The 18500-nt window shown below is 45.1% G+C and overlaps 1 protein-coding gene across 1 annotated transcript in view; it reads right to left on the reverse strand.

Annotated features, from left to right (window-relative positions):
• Positions 1–4924: 4924 nt before the first annotated feature.
• LOC117075717 (LIM homeobox transcription factor 1-alpha) overlaps positions 4925–18500 on the reverse strand; it is a 47841-nt gene continuing 34265 nt past the window's right edge. Inside the window, exons 2-6 of the mRNA XM_033198310.1 lie at positions 14767–14939; positions 11835–11912; positions 9522–9591; positions 7024–7194; positions 4925–5200 (exon numbers count right to left, since the gene is read on the reverse strand). Of these exons, the coding sequence (XP_033054201.1) occupies positions 5040–5200; positions 7024–7194; positions 9522–9591; positions 11835–11912; positions 14767–14939 (653 nt within the window). The 3' untranslated portion in view covers positions 4925–5039. The remainder of the gene's footprint in view (positions 5201–7023; positions 7195–9521; positions 9592–11834; positions 11913–14766; positions 14940–18500) is intronic.

Genomic DNA, 18500 nt, shown 5'->3' on the forward strand with positions numbered 1-18500 from the left:
AAACAGAATTACTCCCTGATGGAGGGAGGGCACTGGGAGAGAGAGATGAGATCTCAGCTCTGTCACTACTTGCTCAGAGAAATCTTTTCTGACCTTCCTAGGTCAAGCCTCCCCCCATTCTACTTTCTTACAGCTCTATGTCTTCTCCTTTTTGAATAATACAGTGCAAGTTAAATTTGAGTTATCAATTAATGGACATTTCTCCCATAAGTTGTAAACTCTATGAGGGCAGGGCCAATGTCTTTCTGCTCACTTCTGTGTTTCTGTTACATATTCCAGAGCCTGACATATTCTAAATGCTTAGGAAATATTTAAATGGATGACATGAGTGAAGAAATGAATAAGTTCTAAAAGGGCCAGAAAAATTAGGTCAGCTGCACAAGTATCTAGAGTAGGTCCTTCCAACCACAAATCAGGGGCAGGCTCCATCTTTCCCTTCCCAGGCACATGGAGTGGCAGGAAAGAGGTTAAAAGTAGTGCAGACTAGCCAATGCCCCATCCACTAGAGGCTGGGCCATGCTGCACTTTTCCCCAGAACCCTCCCCTGGAGGGTAGAAGGCCCATAAGATGGTGGCAGCAGTCATCCACAGCTGCTAGGAGAGGAAATAAGTTATTCACACTCTGATCTGGGGCATCCCTTCCTTGCTGTGGGCATCTACCCAAGCAGGAGCATTGCTTATGCAGATGCTATGCTCCCCACGTGGCTAATCTGCATGTGTCTCCTGGGACAAAATAATAACAAGCCCTTCCATTTGTATGGCACTTCAAAGTTTATAGAGCTCTGTCCTAATTCTTTTTTTTTTTTTTTTTTTTGTATGCAGCAGCCAACTTATAAGAGAGGCAAGTGTCATTGTGATTTTAGAGATGAAAAAATGAAGGCTCAGCATCTTGTTAAGGTTATACATTTGGGAACTTCAAAGCCAGGTAATCTGCTCATCATCCATGTGTAGAAGGCATATACTTTTAGCATAAAAAAATCTCAAGGCCTTCTTTTGAGCCCTAACGATAGCCCTCACCTTGTCACTGAACATAATATTGAAACATGCCAAATAAAGGGATTCAGGGAAGCAGTGATGTTTCAGTTTTAATTCTTGAAGGTACAGTTTTATTCTTGTTAAGTCATATTATTAATAGGTTTCATCCTAGTTTAAATTGATTTAGACGGAGAAAGAAAAAGAGTGAAAGAGATAGATAGACAAACTTAGATTTCATTTGCAATTCAGTTAAATTTTATTTTGTCTTTGAGTTTGGAACTGACAAATTAACTCCATTTTCTTCCCATTTTTGATTCATTTTAGGTGAACTCAATTTTCTTCAGAGACAGCCTAGGCACAGGTCCTTTGAGGTGTGAAGGCTCAACCTGTGGATCCAGGCTTTCCACTCTGAGACTAGCCCGAAGGCCTTCCCCATCATGCAGGTCATGAAAAGCACGTGACAATAGGTGGCTGGGGGAATTTCCTAGGACCTGACTGCTCCTCCTTGGCGGTTAGAGTTCTGAATGTGTCATCATAATTGGAATTTTATCTGCATGCTTTAAAACAACACAGCAGACACTCCCCCACAATTCTGGCTCAGGCTCTGGAAGACACGCTGAGATTTAAGGAGGTGATGGTGAGAAGTGATGCCTTCTGAGTTCAGGTGAACCAGGATGTGTTCTTCTTTTTCCTCAAATAGGGTCTGAGACTTCTAGCAGCCTTTCATCAATGACCAAACTCCAAGAGCTGGTCTGGCCCGCGGTGCAGCAGCTAACACTCATCTGGTCCTTACTATACTCCCAGCGCGGGGCTAAGTGCTTCACACATATTATCTCACCCGTGCTCACAAACCCCCCTGAGGTAGAAACAAGTACCATCCCTGAGGAATCAACTCAGCAAAGTGAAGGAACCTGCCCAAGACCACATAGCTAGTAAGTCCAGGAGCTGGGAATTCAATCTAGACTCATCCACTTCCAATGGGAAGGGGAAAAGATGAATGGAGACAACTGATCCCCAGTGAAAGCCTGGAAGCCAGGAGCAGAGCCTTCACTGTGCATGAAAGAGAGGTGTGCTTCTAACCCAAACTCCTTCCCAGGTCTTCTATGTGAGTAAAAATATAAATTTCTATTGTGTTCGAGCTACTATAATATTTGGAGGTTTATTTGTTGCAGCAGGTAGCATTAGTCCAAGTAGTCCATATAGGCACCTAATCCAGCCTTGTAGGCTTGAGAAGGCCAAGTATGCTGATTCTGAAGGTCAGGTCGTTGCTCACTAGGCAAATATGAGGGGTAAAGGGCTTGTGCCTAGGCTTTCCCAGGAAGCTGGAGTTAGGAACTAAGGTCAGCCCAGTGGAGGCCGGTCTGAGATAAGGCCTCCTCAGTGGGCTCCTCCTGTCAACCTGGCCTTATAATACACATCTATCTCCTTCCAGGCCCTCAGCAAGAGGAAGAGCCAGCTTCTAACATATGGTGAGTGAGCCAGAGGTGGGGGTTGCAGGCTTTGAACAATTGCAAGTGGGGGAGAAAACAGACAAAAAACAATCCTCCCCTGTGAGTATGTCTCCTGGTCTTACATCCATACTGCTTCCTGACTTCTTTTCTCCATAGTCCTATTTGCCCACCATATATCACATTGAAAATTGTTGATAACTTTGGGAGACTCTGTCAGGGAGCCACTGTCTACTGCCTGGCTCTCCCATCCTGGCTAGGCATCTGCCTTCAGTCCTGCATGAGAAATCCTTCTCCTGCCCCGTCACTCTGTTCTGATTTCCAAGCAAGTGTTCCCTCATCACATGTCACAAACTGCTCTGCCCTGAGGGAACTTGATGGTGGTGATGGAAAGCTCCTACTGCCTCCTTCTGTGGGGTCAAGACTGGGGTCTTTGTCCATCTTGGCAAGAAGTTGAAGACTCTTTTCTCCTTATGTTTTGCTGTAGTCATCCTTTCCATTCATTCAAAGCTTTGCCATAAGCTCATCCCCACGGCTTTGTAGACCAAACTCCCATGCCCCCCTGGTTCCCCACCCACCATCCAATCCCTGAATAAACAACAGCTCATTTGTAAGAGATTTTTAATTTCATCTTGGTATGCCATTAAGGAGTGGAATAAGGATCTCTATTCATTTTCACTCACATAGTATCTGCTACATTCTCCAACTGATCTTTACCACAGAAACCTGTGGGGCCATACAGCATGTGCATAATTTTCACTCATCAGACTGGTTTGGGTTTCTTGGTGGTTTGCATAAATTATAAACAAGAGCACAAAAAATCACACGACATAGACTCTACCATAAGGGGACATGTTCCCTCTGGCCTTGCCAGAGTGATAGGGACGTGTCTCTGTGTTCAAGTCTCCAATGATGTCCCCAGAAGTGAGGCCAAGCCTGTCCTGGCCCCTCCCGGATAGGTCCACAGTGACCCTCTGTCTTCCCCACCAACTCATTCTGGTTTCCCAGGAGGCTTCCTAGCACAGAACGATCCCATCCTAGCACCACAACTGGAGACCAGGGTGTGGAACTGTCTCCATGTACAATGGCTGCTGGGTCTTCTGTGCTGAGGATCAGAAGAGTGAGTTGGAAGGAAGAGCCAAGGGTTTCCACCGGACCCTTCTGCCTCTATGAGCTCCATGAGGTTCTTTAGAAACAGACCCTCTAAAGCAAGGGGCCCCAAACTTTTCTGTAAGGGCCAGACAATACAGATAGCAAATATTTCAGGCTTTCCAGGCCACAGGCAGCCTGTTATATATTCTTCTTCTCCTTTTTTTTTTAATGACCTCAAAAAAAAGTAAAAACGATTCTTGGCTGGCAAGCCACAGAAAGCAGGCCTGCAGGCAGCAGTTTGCCCACCCCTGCTCTAGAACACCACCAGGCCCTCTTCTATCCCCTCAGCCTTCGCCTCCTCCCCACTCCGGGACTCTGGGATCCCTCTGAGCTGCTCTGAGCTGGTGTCTCCTCCAGCACAGGCTTTGCAGAGGGACTTCAGCAGGCAAAACTGCCCTCGAGAGTTCGGGAGCCCTCCTGCTCTGCAACCCTATGTACTCTCCTTTGCCAAGTGAGTGGCCTGGTTGTATCTTAAACAAATATCAGATATTAGTCTCAGCCCTGCTCATGTGTCCTGGGAATGAATTAAGCCTTGGTGTTTCCCAGTGAGGTAGGTACATACTATTAGCCTCATCCACACTTGCAGATGCTGAAGCTCAAGAGCTGAACTAACCTTCCGAGCACTGCCCAACAACCACTTGTCAGAATTTAAAAGAAAGCCCAGGAGTCTGGGCTTTACATTTTCTCAGAACATGATCAGGGATTATTCTGTCCCACCCCTGCCCAGTGATTCAACCCCAAAGAGAGCAAGAATGCAAGAGAGAACACCGTCAGCCACACAGAATTGCTTTCCAGACCTGAAAGACACTCTGAAAACAGAATGAACCCAAGCACTCAAAGCTATGGGGCTAGGTGGAGCAGCCCTCTCTGCCCTGCTGACAAGTCTCGTCAAACTAAAAATAAAGTTTATAAAAGTAAATTATCTCATTTTATAACTTAAGTGCATCAAGCATTTCCTTAAATATAGTTCACACTGAAAATAAAGTTACTTTTGCTGTACAGTTGGTGTCTGTTATAATTAGGAATAAACTTTGAGGGTAAAATATGAAAGGTTACACACTCACACACACATCTATCTGTCTGTCCTTCTGTCTATGGATGAGTAGATGGATAGACATATGCACCTCTTGACAAGAGCTTCCCCGACATGGTGGGAAGTTGTTAGAAGTCCCTAAGTATCTAGTTTGCATGAGAATGTCTATATTAAAAGTCCCTGTCCTTAATGATAAACACATCTTCATATCTAACGCTAAGACTCTTATTAGAAACATTAAACTATGCAATCCATAATGTATTCAGTCTTTGGAAATGCTGAGCTACACCGTATCATTATACAATAGCATCCCCAACAAAACTCCCTCCCCAACCCACCTCTTCCCTGGCCTCCCTGTCCCAAAGCCAGTGACCCCTCACAGAATATGGTTGTTCCATATGGGAGCCTAGTCACAGGACTCTAGGGGAAGACTCAAGAGGTGAAGTAAGAATTCTGCATGGAGTACAGGTGGTCAATGGGGTTTCCCACTCTGGACTGCAGAGGCCCAGCTTCTGAGGTTGCTAGGAAACAGTCACCCAGGTTACTGAGGGAGGTGTCGTCGCTATCCAGGTCGTGGAAAAGGGGCTCGGCACCTGAAATAGAGAGGAAACACTGGCATGAGGGTCTGGAAGAAGTGACTCATTTCAGTGTCAGGATATTCAGCTGAATTCAACAAGTGTTGCCTGAGCACATGTCCCATGTGAAACTTTCTACAAAAAGTCTGTATGCTCTTTAGGCAGCTCGTGTCCAAAGTGCAACAAGTGAAAACAATCTAAACCAGGACATGACAAAGTGCTAAATTGAGTGCAACATAAGCAAATGTCACAGTGTCTAGACAGGGAGTGTGGGGAGTAGGCAGGACATGTCACCAGAGGCTGGAGAGACAGGGCAGAGCTCCCACAGGACTTGGACCTAAAAAATGATGCTTGAAGAAGGGATGGTAAAACCAACAAAAAAACAAAACCAAAAAAAAAGCTCTTTGAGTGAGGTTAATGAAAACTCCTGTGATAACATTTGTTCTTTCAAACACCAAGGGTCTACTAGCTATCAGGTGTTACCCCAAATTTGTAATGGAAAGGAAGTTTAGGTGCCTACGTTCAACTAATTTACACCTTTCATAGGGAAGCCAGTAGGGCACACAGTGGAACAGCTGAGAAATCACTGCAACCAGGATGTGGAGGCAAAGAATGTTCTGCCTCCACTTCAAGTAAATAGGAGAGGTGAAAACTGGAGTTTATACAACTTGTCATGGGGCTTTAAATATTCATTTTATTAAAGGAGTCATCACAGGGATACTTTAAGTAATACAACCTCTGACACTCTGAAAAGAATTTGCAAAAAAATGTAGTTGCCCTGTTTTCCCACAGCGGTGGAGTAAAGAATGGTACAGATGTGACCTGTGCATTCCAAGGAAGCCAAGAGGGTGGCTATCACTGAACATCCAGTGAATGGGGTCGGCCAGTGAAGGGCTTGCCAAGGGCCAAGTCTTAATAAATGTTTGCTGAATATGTGCTATGGGAAGGTAGGGGTGATTTTAACAACAGATTTTTTTTAAATGAAGGTAAGAAAGAAGTTGTTTAACAAAATCTGTGATCTGTGGCATGAATCTCTGATACTAATGTTTTGAAGGCTTGCTGCATAAAATTATTTTTTAACTGTCAGTGTAATTTATCAGATTACACAGTATAGACCAATGCATTACATACACCACTAACCTTCTCTGTATAAAAATGTAATGCCCTATACTTGGTTGAGGTTTAACTTAAGCCTTCACTCCAAAGCTCACCCAGCCCCCTACTCTGGGTCCTCAGGCCCCCAGTTGTTGTCCATTAGCTTAAGCACAAAGCTGGGTAAGTGGGAGAGGCTCAGCTATCCATATATGCAGCATTTAAATCAATGCTTCTTTGGGTGGGGTGGGTATAAGGGAGATACTTTTCACTTTACAAGTCAGTTTATGTTTCACTAGTTAAATTAGAACACCTATTAGTATCCATAGTAGGATAGTCCAGATAGAAAATTTGTCTTCTGTGCTTTTTATATCTTTTATTACTTAAGGTAAACGTTTGCTTAATTAAGGCCTTCCGTAGCACTGATACTGCTGACATCTGGCATGAAAGCGCAAGACTTGCAGAATTCAATGACAACAAACAGGTCTACAAGGAGAGCACAACTTCCTATTAAAAACCAACAAACAAGAAGCTTTGAAAACAAGATCAATGGAAGGGTCACTAATGAATATGCATGAAGGTCTTTCTCCTGTAGCCATTGGTTAGGCGATTCTAGCAGTATTTTGTAGGGCACATTATTCTGCTTTGGAGCTTCGGTGAGCATCTGGGAACTGCGCAGATGTGTTTAGGAGGGAATGACAAACCCATACAAGTTATGAGAGGGCCCGGGGGGCTTGAGTCCCTCTTACCATAAGGGTGCATGTGGTCTCCAGGCATCTGGGGTGGGGTGAGACCCTGTCGGAAGGGATCTGAGCTGTAGACACTCTGCTCGATGGCCAGGAGCTGCTGTGGGGTGGGCAGAGCCGTGTAGGGGTTCATGATTCCTTCCATCCCAGCACTCCCACCACCATTTGTCTGAGCTGTGGAACAAAGAAGCAGCCAGGTCATTCTCAATGTGCAGCCTGGCATGTGACTTCCCTGGGTCCTGATTCCCTCATTTATAAAATAAAACGGGATGAGGTGACATCAGTGGTTCCAGCCTTTGTCCTACCAGAGGCCATCAGGAATCACTTTGGAGGATAGGAATAGGGTAGGTGCTGGGATGTTGAACTTCGAGAACATCCTGGAAATACATCATTTCAACAAAAGGTTGTGATGCTAGCCACACATTTGGCAGTCACTAGAATAGATGTATCTAAAGATCTTTCTGTGATAAACCAGTATGAGCCCATCAGTCAAGTGGGAGTTGTGACCTGTTGACCTCATGGAGCTGATGGGAAGATTCCATAGGACTGTGTATGCTTTGGAATTATAGCTTGCTATGCTTGTAGATAGAATTTTATAAGAAAAGCAGGATTCACTTCCTGCCCCCACATCTTGCTGAGGTTCTCTGAACATGGGAAGAACAGAGACTATTTCCCCACCAGCCTCTGCTTTCTTAAGTCTACCTTTGGAGCTGCCTTTAGAATTATGTAAACTAAGTCCCAAGCCATATGAGTTTGTGTTCTCACAATGCTTTGATGCATTCTTCTCCCTTTGAACTGCACAGGGGTCCTGTGAGGTAGGACTAGCAGGCATTAGGGCCCTACCCTAGGGATGCACACAGCCTGAGGAACAAGGAAAAGTTGCTCCCACAAAAAGAGCCTTAGGGGTGGAGCTGAGGGCAGAATTCAGATCTAACCAGCTTGCTGTTCCACCCTTCCCCACACCCATGCCCTGCTTTATTTCTTCTCTCCCTAACATCTACCTTGTTAACATAGTGTTTAGTCTAGAAGGTAAGAAACTAAGGGAACTCTTGGCTGCAAGAGTCAAATTCTGGATTAAGCCTAGACCTGATGCCAAGCACAAGGCAGGGTCCATATGAGGATAAGAGGCTGTGCTGAGGGGCCCGAGAACTAGGATCACATTCCACAGACTTCAAAGTGTGGTCCACAGACTAGCAGCAATGGCACCACCGAAAAGCTTGTTAAAGAGGCATAATCTTGTGGCCCACCCAGACCTTCCTTATGAATTGGAATCTGCACTTTACCAAAATCCCAGGTGATTTACGTGCATATTAAAATGTAAGAAGCCCTGTTTTTTTTTTTTTTTTTTTTGAGGCGGAGTCTCGCTCTGTCGCCCGGACTGGAGTGGAGTGGCCGGATCTCAGCTCACTGCAAGCTCCGCCTCCCGGGCTTACACCATTCTCCTGCCTCAGCCTCCGGAGTAGCTGGGACTACAGGCGCCCGCCACCTCGCCCGGCTAGTTTTTGTATTTTTAGTAGAGACGGGGTTTCACTGTGTTAGCCAGGATGGTCTCGATCTCCTGACCTCGTGATCCGCCCGTCTCGGCCTCCCAAAGTGCTGGGATTACAGGCTTGAGCCACCGCGCCCGGCCAAGAAGCCCTGTTTTAAGGTACAAACCATTTAAGGAATTCTGGATAACTGAGCTAGGGGGTGAGGGGCATAGCCTTTAAGAATGACATTGTTCTAAAATAGTATTTCTTGTTTGTTTTTTTTTTCTTTTAACTTCCATGAAGTCTCCCATAGTCTGTACCTCTTCACCCTCCTCCCTAATCCTCATATCACTCTGATATCACACCTGGGTAGAGATGAGAAGGCAGCATGGCCTGTGGAACACAGTGTTCCAGTTCCAGCCCCCTCCCTTACTGATCTAGGGCCACATTCAGTCTTGCAGAGCCTTTGTTTGCTCATCTGTGAGATGGGGATAATAACAACTTCTCCACTCACCTCCAGGAGTGGGTGTTATAAAAGTCAAGTCAGCATGTATGAGAACACCAATCTATAAAACTGTTCAACAAAGGAGGGCATTGTTATTTTACTATCATTGTTTTTACTACTTTACATTATTTTGGAAAGAAGCAAGTCACCGAGGCATCTTCTATTAAATCAATTCGCCTGGAAGGAGAACTAAGCAAGATGAGAAACTGAACGTATCTGTGACTCTGCAAGTAGTCCTGACACATTCTCCCTGACACTGTGGGTGGGATCCAGGCCCAGATGCTGTGGATAAGGTCAGTGCCATCCCCAGTCAGCAGTTCTAAGCCTGCATGCAGCCCAGGCGTCCTCAACCCTCTCACAAGTTCCTCATGGCTCAGTCCTCCCTTGAAGGCCTTATCTCTCCAGCGGGTATGGTCTAGGCTTCACTGAGTCCAGATATGTCATCCAAAGAGCTGGGTAGTGGGAGGCCTCTGGTAGGAACAGCCTGGATTCCAGCCAGAACTGCCTGGGAGGAGGCACCAGCTTACCAGAGCTCAGCCTCTGGGTGTTTTGCTGATCTTGCTGCTGCTGCTGCTGTCGCCTGGCCAGCTTCTTCATCTGATAAGGAGAGGACCACAGGATTAGAAGTCAGGTGACCTGTAGCATGTTCACATGGTAGGGTGGGGGCCTGGAAGCGACGCCTTCCCTGGGAGAGGGCTTGTTGGCAAAGCTCTAGCTCTTACTTAGGAAAGGAGCCTCAGTGGCCAGCCCCATGTGCTAGAAGCATTGCAGCTGAGAGCTCTTCTACTCTGCAGCAGTATAAAGACAGCAGACTGGGAAGCAGGGATGCAGCTTGTCTTAGCAGAAACAGGGATTTTCCCTCAGCAAACAAAATTTGCTGCTTGTGGTGTGACCATTTTACATTAGGTAATAAGTGTGTGACTGTGAAATTTGCAGCCCAGGCTAGATGTATGGAACAAGAGGATACTGACAGGTTGTGATTTGGGATCAGCCAAGAGGCTGTTCCTTTCCCCCTCCCTGTCTGCTGGCCCTTAAGTTTGAGATGAGCCTATCCAGACATTCATGCCTCTTCCAAAGTACCCTACTAACATGCAAGCTTCCCTGAAGGAATATTTTAACTCAATGTTTCTCAAACTGTGTTTCATAGAGCACTAGGGTTCCATGAGATGTTGACATATACTTTGAGTGTGTGTATGTGTCTGTGCGTAGGAAACACTAGATTTTTGTAAACATTTTTCTCTATTGCAAGATTTTTCAGACCTTTAAATGGGCCCCTGTGCTTTATGAATCCATAGACTATAGGGCCTCTGCAACTTATTGCACCATGGAGTCTTTCTTTGGTGGAATAACACATCAATAGCCCTGTTCTGAGGATGTCATTTAGGGAAATGCTACCTTAACCAATCATGATCAAATAAAGAGATAACCTGTGATACTGTAAAGTACATATTTGGTTGTCGACCCTGTTTTTTGGCATACGATTCCTAAAATTTTTGGACTCTCTAAAGCAATACCTATTTGAATGTTAATGACTGACTGACCGCTATCAGCCTCTAGGTAGCTTCAGAGTAGAGGCTGATAATCAGAAAGACCTGGGTGTGATTAGATGGTTGGAACATTCAGCTCCACCTCCAAACCTCTGTGGAAAAGGGATGGGCTGAAAGTTAAATTGACCATCAATGGCCAGTGATTTAATTAATCATGCCTACATAATGAAACCTCCATAAAACCCCAAAAGGATGGGGATTGAGAGCTTCCAGACAGCTGAATACATGGAGATTCCTGGAGATTGGGGTGCACAGGGAGGGCATGGAAGCTTCACACCCTTCCCCCGTTTCTCGCCATATGCATCACTTCATTTGCATCCATTGTAATATCCTTAATAATAAAGCAGTAAATATAAGTAAGTATTTCCCTGAGTTCTGTGAGATGCTCTAGCAAATTAATCAAACCCAAGGAGTGGGGTCACGGGAATCCCAATTTATAGCTAGCTGATCCGAAGCACAGGTAAAACAACCTGGAGCTTGCAATTGGCATTTGAAGGGGAGGGCAGTCTTGTGGGACCGAACCCTCAACCTGTGAAGTCTGACACTATTTCCAGGTAGAGAGTGTCAGAATTAGAGGACACCCAGTTGGTATCCACTGCACAATTGATTGCCTGCTTGGCATATGGAGAATATCTCCACATATTTTGTCACAGAAGCATTCTGCACTGATTGTTGTAGTGTAAGAGCAGAGGAAATACAGAGTTTGTTTTTTCCTCATATCCATCCACTAAAGATCAGGGCTCTTGAGAAACAGTCCACAGGACACATGTATTTTTAGAGGTAGGAAGATGAATGAGTAAAAGGTCTAAAACTAAAACCATGATGAGGGAATATAGAGCTTCATTGGATCCAGAGGGCAGTATGACGGCTTGGGCCTATGTTAGTGAGGGCTGGGCCCTGGGAGAAGTAAGAAAAGGCACTCATTCTACCCTGTCATAACATTGCCTTGGACCAGTCGTATGCATGCTACTTTTAAAACAACTCTGGTATTTGTGTTAAATAAATATGAATTAAAGAACATGCTTTTACCAAAAGACACAGATGGCTGGCCAAATTCACAGTCATGGCCACTAGGAAAATACAAGCAATTTCACTAAAACGAATATCTTCTCTCTCCCCTTCTACAGGGCTGCTGTGGCCAAAATAACTATTGATAACAGAATTTTTGAATCAAGAGAACTACTTTATCCAATGAGCTAAGGTGAGAAAACCTGGCAGCAAGTACAATGTTCTACTGTGATTATTTCAGGAAACCAGCAACACGGGGACAGATAAAAGTAAGAAAAAGGTTACCTTCGCTCTCTGGTTCTGGAACCACACCTGGACAACACGGACACTCAGCCCTGTCTCTGCAGCCAGAGTCTCTCTCACCTTGGAAAAATTGAATATGAGAAATGTAGGCACATTGGCATCTCAGGGTAGGAGGTAGAACGTCTTTTATATAATACATGAGGAGGCCAAAAGACTGTATCTGCTCTAGGAGCTGGATAGTTTTTAATGTTGAGCATAAACACAAACACGAGACCATTACTTCCCTTCAGGTAGAGAGAAAGTCCTTCACCAGGTAAAGAAACAAAAGAATAATTATTAATTTACATGTGCATTCCCAAGAGGTGTTTCTGGATTTCTCTTGCTCTGGAAATTAGGCCTTCAAGTGGTTTAGACATTAGTCTATTGTTGTGCTTTAGCTATAAGCCATGCATATGCATTGACCTACTTCAGGAGATCTGAGAGTGAAAATCACTTTGGAAAAACAAATGGCTCTGTCTTGCTCTCCTCTCTTGCCTAAATTCATTGACCTTAATTTTTGGTTTTGTTCCTCATGTCTCTATGTAACTTTGGGTGTTTCACAAATATCCATATTGACTGCTACCCCGAGTGAGCCCTGCCCAAAGAGAATGAGATGAGAGCCATCTGGAATCCAGCAGAGCCAGGTAGACAACTCTGAGGCCAGCATGTGTGCTAGGGCTGTGGCGGAGACAGGACAACTGGGATCCAGATAATAAAGAGATACATGTAAACATCTGCCCACCATACAGGCACACAGTGAGGTCTGGCAAGGTGTCGAGAAAAGAAAGGGCAAGAAGCACAGATTTTCAGAGGGGGCCTGAGAGACACTGCCCTCTCTTGATTAGATCCTGGGGAGGAGATGGGATTGAAAGAGCTCCTTGAATAAACGTGTGAGTAGAGCAAACTGAGGCCTTGAAAAATACTTCCCCTTTATCATGCCACTTGGGACAAGGCTTAGAAGTGGAATGATTAGAACAGGTTTTTACAGCACATCCTTCTGCTAAGCCAGCTAAAATAGGAGTGTACTCAGGGGCCCACCTCCACCTGCTGAAACCCTACCCATTCCTCAGAGGCCCAGCTCAAAAGCCACCTGTTCCACAAAGCCTTGCCTGATTGCCTAGACCAAAGTGACCTTTCCCTTCCCTTGCTTCCTGGCTTCCCCTCTGTTATGGTCCTCAGAGCCCCCTCTCTGGTGTTACAGTAATGTGTACACGCATCTCCTTCTTGCTGGTTACCTGGAAGCTGCCCGGGACAAGCACCCAGCACAAAGCCATACATGGGCTGGGAGTTTAGTATACATGGAAGAAGTAAATAAGTGAGGAAGATTATAATTTGTCCTGGTGCAAGCCCAATTTGGGGGCATTTCACTTTCTACCGTACCACTCTTGGAGCATAAGGAGCTGAAAGGGCAGAAAAAGTGAGTCTGCAACTGAATCTTTCTGAAAGTCAGAAGTTGTGATAGGCTAGACTATTGCTCAATAAATATCTATCCTTCCCTCCCCTGCTCTGTGGTGGAGCACTGCACCTATGCTGGGCTAAGCCCATGCCTTGCTTTGGCCTGTGGGATGTGATATGTCTGATATCCAGCAAGAGGTTTTCGATGGGCTTCTCACTTTGACTTGGCCTCTTGCCTCCTGCCATCCTCATGAGAACAACATGCCCAGGAGAGGGCTGCTCTTTCAGCCTGGACCCTCGAATGACAGACAGGTGGAGCAAGCTGGAATCTGCACCCCACTGGGCCACAGCCAATGCACAGTCCAAGAAGGGAAAATACATGCTTGTTGGGAGCCATGATGACTTTTTGTTTGTTTTATCACAGACAAAGCTGTCTAATACAGAAAAGGATGCAGGAAAAATAATGCTAACATTTTTTCAAAATGTATTTCCCTTGTGAATTTCAGTAAAGAATACCGTTTTCTTTATTTTTACCATGTAAAAGATAGTACTGAGTATATGACAGGCAGTCGATAAACAATAAGTACTCAATAAATGGGCGCTTCTATTTATGGCAGAAATTGCTAATTGTCCCCAATATCTATTCTTTCTTCCTCCTATGAGTAATTGAATCACTAAGTTTAGCAAGGCTCTTGGTCACCCAGACAGACTCATTTCCCAACTTTCCCTGCAGGAAGTGTGGCCACAGGACTACATTTTGGCCAAAATATATGAGGAGAAATGATTTGAGCAACCCCTGGATACATCCTTAAAAAGCAGGGTGCTTGCCCTCCATTTCCTCTTTCTCTGCCTGGTGACCAGAAACATGGTGACAACTGGAGCAGTCGCTTGAACCCAGGAGATGGATAACAGGGCCACCCACCAGCCTTGCCTTGCTCATCTCTAGACTGTGACAGAAGAGAATAAACTCCTGTCTCATTAAACCACTGTATTTTTTTACATGAATGTTCATAGCAGTCCTATTTGAAACAGTCCCAAACTAGATACAACCCCAAACACCCATCAACAGGTGCATGGACAAACCAACCATGGCACACCTCTACAGTGGAATGCTGAAATCGGAATGAATCAATCCCCAAATCATCACACCAAGTGGAAAAAGCCAGACTCAAAAAAGAGTACATACTGCAAGCCACTGTGTTTTTATACTCTTTTTTTTACGGCATCTGGGTCTACACCACAATGGGCACCTATCATTATTACTGTTCCCATTGTGCTCCATGAAATGAAAGGTATGCTCCATGAAATGAAAGGTGGAGTTGGTGTGCATGCATGAAAGCTTGGGGAGAGTCTTTCACATCCTGGCCACAGCTTAGTGATCTCTGGAGTCTCCAACAGGGCTTGAGCCACCTGTGCAGGCTCTGTCTAAACAGCCTTCCTCACCACTCTGACCCCCAATGTCCACTGAGATCCCAGAGGGGTCTGAGTGCACACAGAGAAGTGGGGCCCAGCTCCTTTTCCTCCCTGCTCCCTCCTATACCTTTCTGCAGGGCTTGGAGGATACTTCAAATGAGGCCTTGAATGCTCGCCTCTGTTGAGTTGTCAAGATGGTTCTCGGACGTTTGGGGCGCTTATGGTCCTTGCCTTCCTCAGCAGTTCCTTTCCCTGCCCCGTGGGCTGACTTGCAAAGACTTTCTTCATCATCACTTTTACCTAAAAGAAGCAAAAGATAATGTTGTCAGTCCCTGAAAGCCAGTTCCTAGAGCTGTATGTTATTCCATAGCAAGTCCTCCAGGACCACATTTCCAGGATGCCTTTATGTATGAGAGCAATAACCTATGTAGTATTGATTTGAAAGTTTCCAGGAAGAGGCCAAGAAAAATACTTCTAAAACCCAGAGACAGGCAGCAGAAAGTCCACCATTACACCTCAGGCTTTATCACAGCATCATATCCTGGCTCCACATTTACTAGCTGTGTGGCCTTGGGCAATGATATGGTTTGGCTCTGGGTCTGCAGAATTGTCATCTTCACATGTTGAGGGAGGGAGATAGTGGGAGGTGATTGGATTATGGGGGCGGTTTCCCCTATGCTGATCTTGTGATACTGAGTAAGTTCTCACATGATCTGATGGTTTAAAAGTGTGTGGCTTCTTTTGCACTCTTTCTCTCCTGCTTTGCCATGGTAAGACCTGCCTTCTTCCCCTTCACTTTCTGCCATGATTGAAAGTCCCTTGAGGCTTCCCCAGCCATGCAGAACTGTGAATCAATTAAGTTTTTTTCTTTATAAACTACCCAGTCTCAGGTACGTCTTTATGGCAGTGTGAAAATGGACTAATACAGGCAAGTTACTTAACTCTCTACGACTAAACGTACTCTTCTGCAAAATAGTGATATATACAAGAATCTACTTCATTGGGGTTGCTGTGAGGATTAAATGAGTTTATACTAATATAGCACTGAGTGCCCTAAATGCCAATGAGCCTTGACATATAATAAGTGCTCAATGAGTGTTGATGATTAATATTATTTCTTAGACATCATTTTTCAAGACTAGACCTAGAGACTATGTCTGAAACTCTAGTTACTGCCAAGTGGTAGAAAATACTACTATTAAAAAGGCCATAGAGAAAAGCATTAGATCATCTGCCGGTACAGATAATTCAGAACAGACAGATAACACCGATAACTAGTCAACATTGCTTTTCTGTAAAGTAAGTAACTCTCTACTGTTTTTTGTTGTTGTTGTTGTTGAGACGGAGTCTCGCTCTGTCGCCCAGGCTGGAGCGCAGTGGCCGGATCTCAGCTCACTGCAAGCTCGCCTCCCGGGTTTACGCCATTCTCCTGCCTCAGCCTCCCAAGTAGCTGGGACTACAGGCACCTGCCACCTTGCCCGGCTAGTTTTTTGTATATTTTTTTAGAGACGGGGTTTTACTGTGTTAGCAAGGATGGTCTCGATCTCCTGACCTTGTGATCCGCCCGTCTCGGCCTCCCAAAGTGCTGGGATTACAGGCTTGAGTAACTCTCTACTGTTAAAGTAATTGTCTAACTATTTGAAATACTTCAACTCTATAAGCAGTGAACAACACGAGGGTTAACTCTGAAGGGAAATAAAACCTCTAGTATATGTCACTTTTTTTTTTCAAGCTACTTCTTACATTCCACAGGCATCACACTCCTGAGAAAGTGCTTCTAGGGTCTGGGACATACCTGTGTGAGAGAGACTTCTTTTTACTTTTGGCATTAAAAGCCATAGGCAGGCCAAGTGTGGTGGTTCATGCCTATAAACCTAACAGTTTGGGAGGCCGGGGTGGGTGGATTGCCTGAGCTCAGGAGTTCGAGACCAGCCTGGGCAAAGCTCTGTCTCTACTAAAAATACAAAAAATTAGCTGGATGTGGTGGCAGGCGCCTGTAATCCTGGCTACTTGGGAGGCTGATCCAGGAGAATTGCTTGAATCCAGGAAGCGGAGGTTGCAGCGAGCCAAGATCACGCCACTGTACTCCAGCCTGGGTGACAGAGCAAGACTGTCTCCGAAACAAAATAATAATAATAAAAGCCATAGGCAATTCTATGCCCAAATGATCTAACAAGAACCTAATTTTTCTCTGGGTTCTCACAGAGCTCAACTACCCTCTTTTCTCCAGTGAACATCTTTGCCTCAATGGCTTTCCCCTGTGCTAGTCCCTTCTGGCCACTTCAAGAAAGCAAAGATGAAAGGACCCACTGTGCCGGGCGCGGTGGCTCACGCCTGTAATCCCAGCACTTTGGGAGGCCGAGGTGGGTGGATCATGAGGTCAGGAGATCGAGACCATCTTGGCTAACACGGTGAAACCCCATCTCTACTAAAAACACAAAAAATTAGCCGGGCGTGGTGGCAGGGGCCTGTAGTCCCAGCTACTCAGGAGGCTGAGGCAGGAGAATGGCGTGAACCCAGGAGGCGGAGCTTGCAGTGAGCCGAGATCGCGCCACTGCACTCCAGCCTGGGCGACAGAGCGAGACTCCATCTCAAAAAAAAAAAAAAAAAAAAAGAAAGGACCCACTGTGTGTGAGCTACACATCCTTTCTCTTTCCTCCTGCCCTCCTCTGTGAAGGATGCTCATGGGCACATGCTGTTTTAGTGTAGACATTAGCTGAGTTCTCAATTTTGGCTCTGCCAGATCCAAAAAACTTATTTAATCTGAAAGGACAATAGCTGCTTCTTTCCATGAACATTTGAACAAATAAGGTTGAACATGAAGGGAACACTAAATTGTGAGTTCCTTGAGGACATGGCCCTTTCAATATAATTGAAAAGAGACTGATACAGGCAGACCTAGGTTTCCATCCCAGTTCTGACCCCATGCTGTAAGTATGGCCCTGTGCAAGTTATGTCATGTTGCTGAGCCTTGGTTTCCATATCTACATAGCAACAACAATAATACCACACAGTGGGTGTCACAGAAGTAGGGTTGTTGTGTGTAAAGCAACTAACACAGTCCTGGCACTCAGGCAGCCCTTAATAGATGGTATGAAAAGGGTGTCTTTTCCTTCTGCCTCACCACTCTCAATAGTACAAATAAAAGCCCCCACAAGATTAGAGAAGAAAGTTAAAGCAAGAATCCTCATGATAAGGGGTGGCTACTCTGGCATCTTAAAGTCTGAGGTTGCTGTTTTCCAGGGGGTGACGTGGTAAGCTGATCTCAGATATAACCTTGGTGTGATTATAAAATCTTCCTAGAAGGTTTTCAGAATGGCAAGGAAAAAACAAGCACTTAAGAACTAAGAGCCTCAGGAAAATAAGAAGATCCCACAAGAGGATAAAATGTAGAAAAAAGAAAGCCATTGACTGCACAGATTTGCCCTTGCTAGACCCTATTGATCCTACTGCTAAGAGGCACCTCAAACTTTGGTGTTTAGTGAGGCCAGCAATTCTCTCTGGTGGTGGACTCCCAGGGGTAAAAACGATGCTCCTCTAGCACTAGTGATGACTTCAGTGACATTTCTGAGGAAATGGAGCTAAACCCCCACCCCAGGGATCATGCAGATCTCCTTCAAGGTAGGCAAGAAAAGAGGCTGAGTCTGCAGGCCGGGCTCACAAAAGAGAGTTGGGAAATCCCCAGTAGAGAATATATTTTAAAATGCAATTGTATTGTCTCCAGAAACCTCATGCCTCATACCAGTCTTTTCAATAAAACAGTACTTGCACTGATCCTTTTACAGTCATTCCTCACATAGTTTGATGCAAATGTATATTGATAAGCTGGATAACATAACTCATGAAAATGTAAAGTCTAAA

The sequence above is a fragment of the Trachypithecus francoisi genome, unplaced genomic scaffold (assembly GCF_009764315.1).
Source record: "Trachypithecus francoisi isolate TF-2019V2 unplaced genomic scaffold, Tfra_2.0 Lachesis_group5, whole genome shotgun sequence".
Taxonomy (NCBI): Eukaryota; Metazoa; Chordata; class Mammalia; order Primates; family Cercopithecidae; genus Trachypithecus; species Trachypithecus francoisi.